This window comes from Peromyscus eremicus, chromosome 15 (genome assembly GCF_949786415.1).
Source record: "Peromyscus eremicus chromosome 15, PerEre_H2_v1, whole genome shotgun sequence".
Classification (NCBI taxonomy): domain Eukaryota; kingdom Metazoa; phylum Chordata; class Mammalia; order Rodentia; family Cricetidae; genus Peromyscus; species Peromyscus eremicus.
In genome coordinates this window covers 56,730,692-56,743,173 of record NC_081431.1, presented here as the reverse complement: position 1 = coordinate 56,743,173, position 12,482 = coordinate 56,730,692, and the positions used below count along the sequence as shown (strand labels likewise).

Here is a 12,482-nt window from a genome sequence, read left to right as displayed (position 1 = left end):
TTGCCATACATCCCACAGCAGAGGGGAGTTGAAGTGGATCTTCCACCAGAACACTTTTCATGCCACCCATGGCCCCTTGTATTCCTCCTTCTGCTAGGTAACCATTGATCTGTTTTCTGACACTTTAGGTTCACTATATTTTCTAGAATGTTCCTGTCAGTGGGATTATACACCATGTGCTGCTCGATCTGCTTCTCTCACTGAGTACCACTGAGATGCATCTATCCTGCATCAATAGTGTGCCAGTAACTCATCCTTTCTATTGCCGAATAGGATTCCATCATGAATGTGCCTGTTTCTGTACCCATTCCTTGCTGGTGAGCATTTGGGCCTATAACAAAAGCTCTTGTGATCACTCCTGCACACACCTAAAGCTGGTGAGTTCCTAGGGGTGTACTGTTCACCTTCTCAGCTCATTAGCTCTCAAGGGCGGGTCCAGCCTTTTCCTTCATGGCAGTTCAACCCAAGCAAGAGGAAATCACCATCATCTTGCTTGGGTTTGAATTCTGCTCTGTGAGTTGTATCATGACCTTACTGGTTTGTTTCATGGGGATAATTCTTCCTTCCTAGGGTTGTATTACATTAACGCATGAAGCGGAAACGTTTACCACATGCTCAGCACAGCGTTCAGAAACGGGAGCTGTTATTATTTTGTCTCTGAGATCTCTATGCTCTAGAACGGGTTTGTCCTGTGTCTCTGAGCAGCTACCATCTCACCGCGCCTCCATCTCACCGAGGAGTAACTAAGTCCCCAAAGGAATGAGTGACCTGAACAGAACCAATCTTTGAGCTAGAGATGAATACAGATATGTCCTGAGACCCAATCTGGGGACCCTTCCTCCTGACATGACAGGCAGGAGCAGAGGAAGGCCCTTGGTGTCTTCCAGGGACTTCTCAGGGTGGTCCCTGAACTCCTGGGGAGCAGAACAGCCCAGCCAATGTAACGATTGAACCTCAAAGGGTTAATATTTAACCACACATTTTTTTTTTTTTTTTTTTTTTAATTAGGTATACAGCATGTATGACTGCAGGTCAGAAGAGGGCACCAGATCTCATTACAGATGGTTGTGAGCCACCATGTGGTTGCTGGGAATTGAACTCAGGACCTCTGGAAGAGCAGTCACTGCTCTTAACCTCTGAGCCATCTCTCCAGCCCTAACCACACATTTCTTTAGTCACCACAATGCAGCAACCAGGAAACCTAGTCAAATCTTAGTCAAACCAGGATGACTGGAGACAGACGGTGAGAGCTTCTGTCTTCTTCCAGCCTCCACCTCTAAGGAGCCTCGGAGATCAGAACCCTAAAGGGGTTTCCACCTCTGTGGGCCAGGGCCCTGGAAATCACTTGGGGCCCTTTGGCATCTTTACAAATGGGAGATGTCCAGTCTCTGGGTCTGCTTTTACTAATTGTATCAGAGCAGGTCGGGCTCTGCCGGGACCACACACAACTCACAAGTTCAGCGGTTGAACACAGTAAAAGTTTATTTCTCGTGTATGGTCTGTGGACAACACAGGTGTGACAGTGATCGTGGCTCTTAAAGCTTCACCTTTTATTGGTTTAAGTCATGTGGCCACTTACTATCCAGGGATTAAGGACAGGTAGTCCTGCCCTATGCTGGAAGGCAGAGTGCAGGAAATGTGTGAACAGCACTAATGACTCTACCCTAGCCAGGTGACCTTTGAGCCCATTTCCTCTTTTGCAAAACAGGCATGATAACTGTGTACCTCATAGATGATTGTGAGGGTGGATGAGAACATGTGTGTAACACAGTTCAATGTGGTTATAGGGTGAGTACAAACTCTTCCCTTTCAGAGGACCGCCCCCTAGGGGAGGTGGTCCAGAATTACCTGTGTACAAAAGGGTCCATAAGGCTAAAGTTTCTTCCTGGAAAGCACCCTGGCTCCCAAGGCGCTGCCATGTGTAGTCAGCAGAGGGTGGCTAAGTTCCTGCAGATTCCCCTCTCCACCCAGCAGACCTCACACTGACTGCTTAGATGAACCTAGGACTCCAAGCACGCAGGGCAAGCCTTCTACCATTGAACGGCATCCCAGCCCCCACCCTAACGACACCTCATCCTCATAACCTGTCCCCTCCTGGCCTTGTTCACACTCCTTCCTGAGAGTGCCTCTCCCTCCTGGTATTCTTCTTTTTAACAAACCCACTCCTCTGTCCAGACAGAGGTAGAGTCTGTTGGAGAAAAGGTGGAGAATCCGAGGACAATGTGAAGGATTGACACCCATTTTGAGGCGAGCACTGGGTGGGATGTGTGGTACAGGTTCTCCCATTGAGACCTCATCCTGGTCCTGAGCTGGGAACGTGATCCTCCTCGTTTTGAGATGTGGGAGCTGATGCTGGGCATGGTTACATCACTGGCCCAGGGTTACATAGCTCATAAGGGGAAGAACTGGGATGTGAGCCCAGATCTCCGTGACTCAGAAGATCACAACTCAGCCTCTGGGCTGTCTTTCGTTATTTCACTCAGACCAAAGTTTTGTCAGGACTATAAACTCACCACAGTCTAATTTCAGATGTTTAGCCTTGGGGTCCCTTATCGTGCTGCCATGGAGCCTGCCCTGGGACAGCACAGCTGCCAGGCTTCCCATCTTGCAGCTCGGCCTCTACTTACTGTACTGTGCAACTTTCGACAAGTCTCTACCTCCCTGGGACTCAGTTTTTTTTTTTCACTTGAAAATAAAAGGTGACCCGGGGGTTCTTTTTGAGTCTAGGTGATGTTGAGAATTGCCACATCGATACTGTTAAAAAGGTACAGCAAAATAGAAGGGTAGTTAACATCACCACGTTTAATTAGGAATCATGTACAGCAGGGTGGTGGTGGTGGCGGCGGCGGTGACGGCAGAGCACGCCTTTAGTCCCAGCACACTGAGGCAGAGGCAGACAGAGCTCTAGGTTCAAGGCCAGCCTGTTCTACAGAGTAAGTTTAGGACAACCAGGGCTACACAGAAAAATCCCATCTCAAAAAACCAGAGAGAGAGAGAGAAAACCACGTACAATGAGGTATGCCTGGAGTGCTTGGGAGGCTGAGGCTAGCATTGATCATAAGTTTCAATGCTAGCCTGTGCTTTATGGAAAGATTCTGCTTTAAAAAAAAAAAAAAAAGAAAAGAAAAGAAATAGAAACATGTCTGAGGTTACAGAGAACATTAATTAAATCCTAATTATTATTTGGATCCAAAAATAGTTTGTTTTAAGACTGATGGGTGTTTGAAACCCACAGCTCTCTGCCTTCCTTGCTATTTATAACAGACTCTGGTTTCCTCCGTGGCTTCGTCTGTCTCCTCCTAAACACAGGAAGTGAGGCACAGTCCATGTCTGCACTCAGATCTCCTGAGTCTGCAGCTCCGGGGACCTTTTCTGGGGTCTTGAGCTTCCTGCTGGTGGGAAGAACGGGCCCTGCCTCTGGCTGGACATTGGAGGTTATAGCTGGACATCTGCTGAGGACACTGTTGGAGGACAAGCTAAGGCCTCTGCTCCCACAGAACCACACACAGCTGCTGGGAAAGGCTTGGGACTAGAACTCCAGGTTCCGAGCTCCGTAGTTACCACTTTACACCAGGGCTTATTTAGACTTTGCAATGCTATCGCCCAGTACCACCCCTGAAAGGGGGAGGGGGAGGAGGAAGACTCAAGCTCAGACCCCCTTGGGAACATTCCTGATACCTATGGGTATCCCTTCCGTGTCTTTATTTGTTCCCACAGCATTGCTGTTAAAAAGTGGAATGTGTCTAAGAGAGCTCTGGGCCAGATGGCTGCCCTAAGTCACTGCTGGAGTATTTTAACTACAGTTGCGTGGGAGCTTCCTGACTTGGAGGGGGCTTCCCACACCTCCCCTAGGTTCCCATCTGCCCAGACGCCCACAGCTCCTGTCAGGAGAAATGATGGAGGACCCAAGATGCCTGGGGGAAGGGACACAGCTCAGAATAGGAGTCAGGGCTTATACTCTAGTCCAGTTAGGGGCTCGGGGCCAACTCTCGCTCGCGCTCTCTCTCTCTCTCTCTCTCTCTCTCTCTCTCTCTCTCTCTCTCTCTCTCTGTGTGTGTGTGTGTGTGTGTGTGTGTGTGTGTGTGTGTGAAGCATTGAGAGCTGCATACAGTAGCTGATGCTGAGAGACGTCAGGGTTTAGGAAGGAGAGAAGGAAAGAAGAGCAGCTGGGAAGAGGTAGGAAGTGGGAACACAGCAAAGCAAAGCAATGGTTGCTGAGGCTGGATAGAGCTCAAAAGGGGCAGAGATTTGTCTTAGGCTTCCTCTGACCTAATCTAAATCTCTCCAAACTGCAAAGCATAAGCCTCTTTCTTACCTGGGATGCCCACATGACCTCAGCACAGTTAGTCCCTCCCCTCTGAACAGCAGAGCCTAGGAGTCCAGGGTCTGGACCTCTGCCACCCAGCTGCTCCTTGATGGCCTAGGAGGGAGCTGCTGAATTGGGCGGGGGAGACTGGAACCCTGGAACCGGAATGTCTAGGAGGCCCGCATCTGCAGCCCATGCACCTCCTTGCTCACCCTAACTGGACACTCTGGATGTCAGAGGATGCAGAGGGGACAGCTCTGGTGGCATTTCCCAGCAGTGGAACTGTGAGTCAGAAGGGTCATCTACTGTTGGAAGTCCGAGAAGACTTATGGCAAACAGGAAACCACAACTAAGTACCAAAGAAGTCCAGAGATGGATGGGAGAGAGAGCATTTTGGTGAAAACACACGGTTACCATCCAGGAGGGCTAAGCCTGGAGCTTGTGGTACCCGCAGGAAAAGCTGGGCCAGTCCAGCTCCCTTTCCCACCGGCATTCCCTTAGAGGTGATAGGAAGCCTAGAGTCACATGTGTGAGTTCAAATCCTCTGCTGCTTATGAGACTCTATTTTCTCACTTGCAAAATTGAAAAAGAACACTAGACCCTAGCTCATAAGTTTAGGAGGATGAACAAGAACACGAACATAAAGCTTGTGTAGATGGTTCATAAGCACCACTCACCTCCCTACATCCTGTTTCGGTTGGAAGACAGGGAGGGTCTCAATCCCTCAACGCCCTGCTTGCCTCTTGCTCTAAGAGCTGTGATTCACTGGCTTTGGGTTTCAGATGCTAATATTAATATGTAGGGTCTCACCAGGACCCCTTACACACATCACCACCACTGCCACCACTCTGGGGCATGGCTCTCTTCCTGTTTGCTATGAGGGTACAAACAGTGTACTGATACATAACTTTGAAATGTTCCCTTAAAATTATTCCAAACAGGGATCTAGGCTCCTGGGCAGATTGTGGGGGGTGGGGAGGTGCTGGGGCAGGGGAGGGGGGAGATGATGGCACCAATAACTGGATCCTTGAGACCCTAACCCACACACTTGCCAAAAATCTCTGACATGGTTTCATCATCTGAGGCTGATGCAAGAAGCTTGGGAGTTAGGTTCCCTGCCTCCCCTCCCCCAGAGGTCTCCATCCACATCTTGAGCTGCAGCTGGGTCCTCCTCTTGGGCCTTTTCCAGAGGAGGGAGCCGGGCGAAACCAGTGAAGGAAGGGCAGCTGGTGAGGGGCCCTGTGAATGGCCCTAATGTTGGGAGTTGGGGGGCAGGGAGGAGTGGGGCTCAGAGGGCGGGGAGGGGAACTGGAAAGGGAACTGTGACTTCACAGCCCTGGTGTCCTCTCTCAAGGCCCTGTGTTGATGTCTCAAGGGCTGCCCCCCTGTCCTTTCTATAAAGCTGTGATGGTAGCTGCTGGCCGCCTTCCTTTCCCACCCACTCGGCCGTCCAGCCTCTCCCAGGTATCTGGAGTGAAGTGCCGCTTTGTTCCTACCACCTCCCAGGCAGCGCTGGCCTCCCACATTGACCCTCTGCCCCGACCGTCACAAAGCAGAGTGTGAAGCAGGCCCAGTGGGTCATCTGTGGGTCATAAAGGTCAATGGGACCCTCGTCTAGCAGGGAGAGTCTGAGCTGGCCGGCAATCAAAGCAAAAGATGGGCTTTAAGATATTGCAGGATGGAGGTGGGGAAATTTACTTAGACATTAACAAGAATCCCCTTCAATAAAGGTTAGAGAATTTACAGGAATAAAATGCAGAAGGGACGCTTTCCTGGCTTTTTCAAATCGCGAATTGCTAATCGCTGTGGGATGCTCTGAGGTGCTGCACACTGCCCAGAGGCCAGGGTTCTTACCCATGCCTAGCCACAGATTCGCTGTATGACCTTGGGCTGTTCCTCTTTGAGTCCCGTTCCCCATTTAGCAAAGGAAGGTCCCGCTGAAGCTGAGGTACCATGACATCAAGGGCCGAGGTTCCCGAATGGTCAAGTTCCCAGCGATGAGTCCATCATGCCACTCCGGCTTTCACCCCCCCCCCCCCCAGCCGTCCAATCCTCCCAGCTCCTCCCAGCAACTCGATGGACGCGAGCCAAGAGGTCCCTTTAAAGGCTCAAGTCCCGCCTCTGCTGCTCGTCGGGGCTTTCTATTGGTGGCTCCAGGGAGGGGCGGAGCTCCGTGCGGCTCTGAGGGGCTGGGGGTGGGTCCCGGGGCGGCTCGGCCCCCGCCCCCTTTGTTCGCGCTGCGGCGGGAGGTGGCGGCCAGGGTGGGAGGTGTGTGCGCGCGTGTGCCGCGCCGTAGGGAGCTGCGGGTCTCACCGCCCGCTGTCAGCTAGCTCAGCGCAGCGGCGCGATGGCTGGAGGAGACGCGCGGGACCAGCCCCGTGGGGCCGGCCGCGGGTGAGCCCCTCGCCGCCTCCTGCGAGCATGTCACCTCCAGCCTGCGAGGTCGCTTTCGCTAGCAGTGTCCGTGCCTCCGCCTCCTGCAGCCGCAGACGCTGCCTGGAGCTGTGGCCCCCGGACCCCCGCCCCTGATCCGCGCCCAGACCCTAGTGCCAGAGGACCATGGCTGGCCAGGGCGACTGCTGCGTCAAAGTGGCCGTCAGGTGAGCGCCGATGGCGGAGAAGGGGCGTGCGAGGAAGGGGCTCGGGCTTTGTCTCGCGTGGACTCGGGGCGGGGGGCGCGGGCACCGCTCGAGCTGGAGCCCGCAGTCCAGGAGGAGGGGCCGACGCGCGCTGGCTGGCCCGGCTGCCGCAGGGGAGCGGCGGCCCTGCGGACTGATGGAAGGTGGCTTTGTTTGGGTGGTAATTTCTGGCCCCTCTTGGGAGCCCATAATGATCAGAAAATCGAATAAACAAGGAAATCCGGTATTTCACACCCAGCCCTGGCCCAGGCCGGAGCGTCTGTGTGTTTCCTCTTCGCCTCCCCATGAGGCTGCTGTCTCATTCTGGGGTATAGGAGGGAATCCCCCCTCCCCCCATCTACCCCAGTTAGCTAGTTCTATGCTCTTGATTCAGCTCACCATCCTGGGAGCGGGTACTACAGACAAAGATCGGTTGTGGGACCCATGAAAGGGTTGGAATGGTGCCTCGGCCTTCCACAGGGTGCCAATGGCTTTTGGAGAGAACCCTGCTGGTCCTGCCCCAAAAGGAGATGGAGCTAGCGGAGGAAGGGAAAGGTATATCTGAGGGACTAACCCCGAAGGGGTGAAAAGGGGTGTCACGACCCGAATGCTACATTCACAGGCAAATAGGTGAAACTGAGCAAAGGGGAGACCCCCTCGATTTATCTGGAGTCCCATTCTCAATATCTGTAGGCATTAAAAGTGATTTGGCAGACATTAGGAGGGAAGAGGACATGACTGGGTGGGTTCTTTTACAAGGGGCACACAGGTGCAGGGCCAGGAAATGCTACGAAGTTGAACATCTGTGTTCTTTGTGCTGGGTGGAGATGCTCTTCGCCAACTCGCTTGATTGGGTTCTGGGGTCTTCTCTTTTGAGGACATACTGGGAGAGTACCAATGTAGGAGAGCTGGTCACCAACTCGGGCATGGACAGAAGCGTATGTTCCAGTCCTGTAGAATGGGGGAGGGGAGTAGTCAAAGTCTAGGGTGGGTCTCTGAGACAGATCTCCAGATCCCCTGGGTCAGAGATGACCCAGATTCCAGGGATCCCGGGAAGTTGCTTCTAGGCAAAAATCAGAGAAAGTGATGGAATAGGTTCCCTCTTCCTGCCTCAGAGCAGATGCCCAACTCTGCAACCCGAGAGAAGGCACTGAGATAGTATATAGCTTATGTGCTGGTGGGGGATGGAGGTTGAGGGCCCCCAGCCCAGCGGCTCCTGCAGCACTTAGAACATCACTTGTACACACTCTCCCTGGCACTGAGCAGCCTGAGACAAAGAGGAGCCCTGCAGGTGCCTGGTGGGCTGGTGGGGCGGAGCCAGGCTGCTACTGAGGCTGACATTGCAGCGGGAACCCTTGGAGGTCGAGGGAAGCGCATGGTGGGGGTGCGAGTGAGCCGGGCATCTAGAGCAGATGGGGAGAGGTGAGCTACCTACCATAAAAAGAAAACGGAGCCCTAACCCCCCAACCAGTGTGAACCAGGACTGACAGGGCAGGAGATGGGGTATCCTCTCCATGGGGGCTTCCCTTTAGACTCCATTTTGCAGGAGAGAGCCAAACAAAGGCCTTCCCCCTTGGTTCAGATGCCCCAGCCTGGGCCTGGCATGGTAAAATATGGGGTTCCCATTTCAAGAGCCTAGGGGCATGGGCACCTATATAGAGAGTCAGGGAAAAGCTAGGGTTCCCTTCCCAAGACCACCATCAGGAGGTTTCTGGGACCCTGACCACAGGGAAGGGATGGTGCCTGCCCTCTGCACCCAGGTCATTGGGATACTCTTCCCTGGAGTAACCTGTGTAGATGAAGTTGTGGGGAAACTGAACATCTGAAGAGCCAGCCTTTCCAGGGGCTCCAGGAAGGTGAGAACTCCGCCCACTCATCCCCTCTGGCTCTTGATCAGCCAGCCCGGCACACGCCAGACCTCAATGGGCAGCAGGCCGTGCAAGGCAGACAATGCCTGGACAGAACCCAGGTTCTAATCAGAGAGCTGAGGGTGGGACTGGGCTGGGAAAGGGAGCAGATGGTGCCAGTGATGTGCTTCAGGGGGAGTTCTCCTTGGTTGAGGATCTCTTTTGACGTCCCACCTCTAGAAATCACTTGTGTCACTGAAGGGACTGGGCCTGGGGACTACAGTCTAGTGGCACATTTAGGAGGAGGAGCAAGGATTTGGGATTGCCTAGACCTACCCACTACTGAAAGTTTCCTAGCTGCTGGCAAATCCAGCTGTCTTTCTGACATCCTGGAAGTCTGTTCTCATCTCTGACTGAAGTGCTTTCTGAATTTCCACAAGAATCACTTAGAGTGAGCCCTGGGATCTGGCCCTGTGGACAGGGAGAGATACGGGGCTGATCAGGGATATGTGTGGGAAAAGAGGCCCTGGAATGTTAGAAAGGGAACCCTGGGGATGAAGCTGCCTATGTACAAAATACCGCTTGGAGGCCTGAACTCCTAGAGTCAGAAAGAGGGGAACTTTCAGGATGTGGGGGAGAGGGCCAGAGGTGAGCAGGCCCCCAGATCCTCACACTGTGGTCTCTCATGCTGGCTGGAATCAGACCCGTGTGCCCCTGAATCCAGGCCAGTCAACCTCACACTAGAGATTCCCAATCAGCCCCTCTGCCCGCCCGCCCGTGATCCTTTTAGACATTAATCCCTGTACTGTAAAGGCTTGACTGGCCTTTACCTGGGGTGGGGGAGCAGGGTGAGCAGGAAAGCCAGAGAGGAAAGAGGCAGGGCTGTAAGCCCCATGCTGCAGAAACAGAGGCCTGACAGATGGGGGGGAGGGGGGGACAACCAAGAAATTCGAGTTGGCAAAGTTAAAAATTGGAGGAAGCCAAGCCACATGGTGAGTTCGTTTAAGACCCTTTCAAGCCCCCAGCTCTGCGCCACACCATGAGGAGAGCCCCTGGGTTGCCTAGCCCCCTCCCTTATCTTGGCCTGCCTTTGCTCAGCTTCCTTCCTTTAGTGTGCTGGGGAGGGGGAGGTGCCTTGGCTCACCCTACCACTGGCCCTTGAGACTACCAAGGGAGCCAGGGGACAGTGCTAGGCTCCACCCCTTCCCTCTTCTTCCTGGGATAGCTCACTGCTGCAGCTACTTCCCAAGTATTCGGTTTCTCTGAAATCTTGGTCAATGGCTGCCTCCATTTTTTGATCAAGACTGTGTCGAAGAGTCAAGGAGAGTAAAGACAGAAGAAACTGTGGGGTCATTACGTGGGGCGCTCTCAGGGTCCCAAAGCTAAGGAGTGCCATTCAATGCCAGCTGTGCCCCCATGCTGTCTGATTTATAGATCTGGGGACCTGGGCCCTCCGTGGGCTGTGTGGAGACCTGAGAACCTTGGTAGTGGCCTCCTGGTTCAGAAACAGGGCTTCTGTCATCACAAGGAAGTGGAGTGTAGCAACCACAGGCCCCGGAAATTGGCCCCCTCCACTGCCCAACCAGCCTGCTTGATTGGATCTTAGCATTTGAAAACATCCGAGCAGAGGTAGGGCGTGGCTGGGGCCGGGGAGCCCACAGAGGCTCCACAAACCTGACACCCTTACCCTTACAACTCTGGGGACACAGGGCAGGGCTGAGCCTACGTCACTGTCTGTGGGGTGGGTCACACAGACCCTTCCCTTCTGGACTTCCTAGACCTCCTGGGCCTCGTTTTACCCATTGGAGAATGGGAACACTTGGCTGATTCTGGTCTGCTCCTTGTGCAGAAAAGTGCTTAGGGTGAGGAGGGGAGTGTAAAGTCCTTGCAGGGGACAAAATACAGGAAGACCCCTAGGGCACCGAAAATGAGTAATATGTTTAAACAAAAATCCCTAAGTTAAGCGTCCTTAAGAGCTGTCTCTCAAGTTTAAGCGATAGTGCACTATTCAGTAAAAAGGAATTCATTTGCAACTATTATTATTATTTTTTGTTGTTGTTTGTTTGTTTGTTTGTTTGTTTGTTTGTTTTTTTAGCAGAAGTATGCTGTAGTGGGCAGGAGGCTGTGACAAACCCCATAATTGCTTAAATGTTTGCTCGGTACTGGGCACCATGCCTGTGCTATCCTGGTCAGCTGACCAAAGAGTCAACGCTCCTGTCAGGAGCGCACACAGGGGAGCAGGGATGGGAAAGGCTGGATCTGAACTCAGGGCACTCTCCTTTGGCAAGCGCGTGCTTACCAGACATCCCTCATCTGCCCCAACTCACGTCTCAGTCCAGCTGCTAATTGGCTCAGTGTTGTGAGATCTCCGTGTTTCAGTTTCTTCAGAAGCTTCATGGCCCTGCCTTGTTGTGGTGAAAGGGGATGTGGGAAATACACACGGTGTCGAGCAGATGTGTGGCAAGGCTGAAGCTCGCCAAATTTGCCTTCGAGGTCGCTGGGCATAGTTGCCTGTCACCACCATGGCCTGAGCTCCCAAATCCCTGCTTTTTTTGTGTGTTTCCAGAAGCTTCTGTTCTCCTCTTCTCAGGTCCCTGAGGTCTCTTGTCTGAGCTCCACCTTGTCACTCTCCAGGCATGGAATTTCTAACAGTGGTTCTCGATCTTCCTAAGGCTGCGACCCTTCAATACATGTTCCCCATGCTGTGGTGACCCCTCCAGTCATAAAATCATTTTCTTTGCTACTTCATCACTGTCTTTTTGCTACGTTTATGAATCGTAATGTAAATACCTGTATTTCCTGATGGTCTTTTTTGGGGGCCGTGACCCACAGGTTGAGAACCAGTGTAAGACCGCCGCCCCCAGTCCCCAGGCACTGAGGAAAGCAGGGTCACCTGCCCCTCCACCTAGGAGCAGCTGGAGCTGACTCTGCCAGTCCACTGCCTCAGCTGAGAAGATTGCAGAGGGGCACGCTGAGGGACGGTGAAGCCACGGGGCAGGTGGTGGCCTGTTGGCGGCGCTGTCCTGGTCCCTGGTAGACTCCTCTTTGACCTCCAGCTTCTCCAGGGTATGGAAAGGAGGACATTCCATGATCCCTGTCCCCAGATGCCTGCCTGTTCACCTTGGTAGCGTGGCAGTAGAGCAAGCTGCCCTATTTCAGTGAGGCGCACCCTATCAGAGAGCCAGCTGCCTACAGATTTGTGCTAGGGAACGGTAACAGGGCCAGTGAGGTGGGGGTGGGGGGAGGCTCGCAGCCCTCTATCCCAGCCAGCCAGCCAGCCAGCTGCCTGTTGCTTGGCATTCCTCAGCTGGGGAGTGTCCCCTGGGCCCAGCCCCTGCCGAGCTGCCCCCCACCAGATGCAGATGCCGGCACACACAGCTCTGGGATCTGGCCTAAGCCCGATGCTGCACTGTCTCCTGTCTCTTGGGAGGTCATGGAAAACCCCTACCAGATGCCCAAAGAGGGGGGTGGGACAGAGAAAGCACAGCTGAGTGGCACTTCCCTGAGCGGGGCTTGCCGTTTGCACAGGCTCCGAAGGCTGAGGGGTCCGACCCAGACCGGTCTCAGAAAGCGCCTGGTGCTGCCCACAGCCTGGCAGCTTGGCTGGCCAATCACAGGCTGGGGTACCTCCCCCAGACAGGGGCTAGCCTTCTCCCGGGCCGGTCTCCTGCTCTCTGGCTTCTTGCATGCCTGCCCGCCTGCTTTCAGTTC

The 12,482-nt window shown here is 53.7% G+C and overlaps 1 protein-coding gene across 1 annotated transcript in view; it reads left to right on the top strand.

Annotated features, from left to right (window-relative positions):
* Nucleotides 1–6,528: 6,528 nt before the first annotated feature.
* Kif21b (kinesin family member 21B) overlaps nucleotides 6,529–12,482 on the top strand; it is a 45,556-nt gene continuing 39,602 nt past the window's right edge. The window contains exon 1 of the mRNA XM_059280358.1: nucleotides 6,529–6,906. Within this exon, the coding sequence (XP_059136341.1) occupies nucleotides 6,866–6,906 (41 nt within the window). The 5' untranslated portion in view covers nucleotides 6,529–6,865. The remainder of the gene's footprint in view (nucleotides 6,907–12,482) is intronic.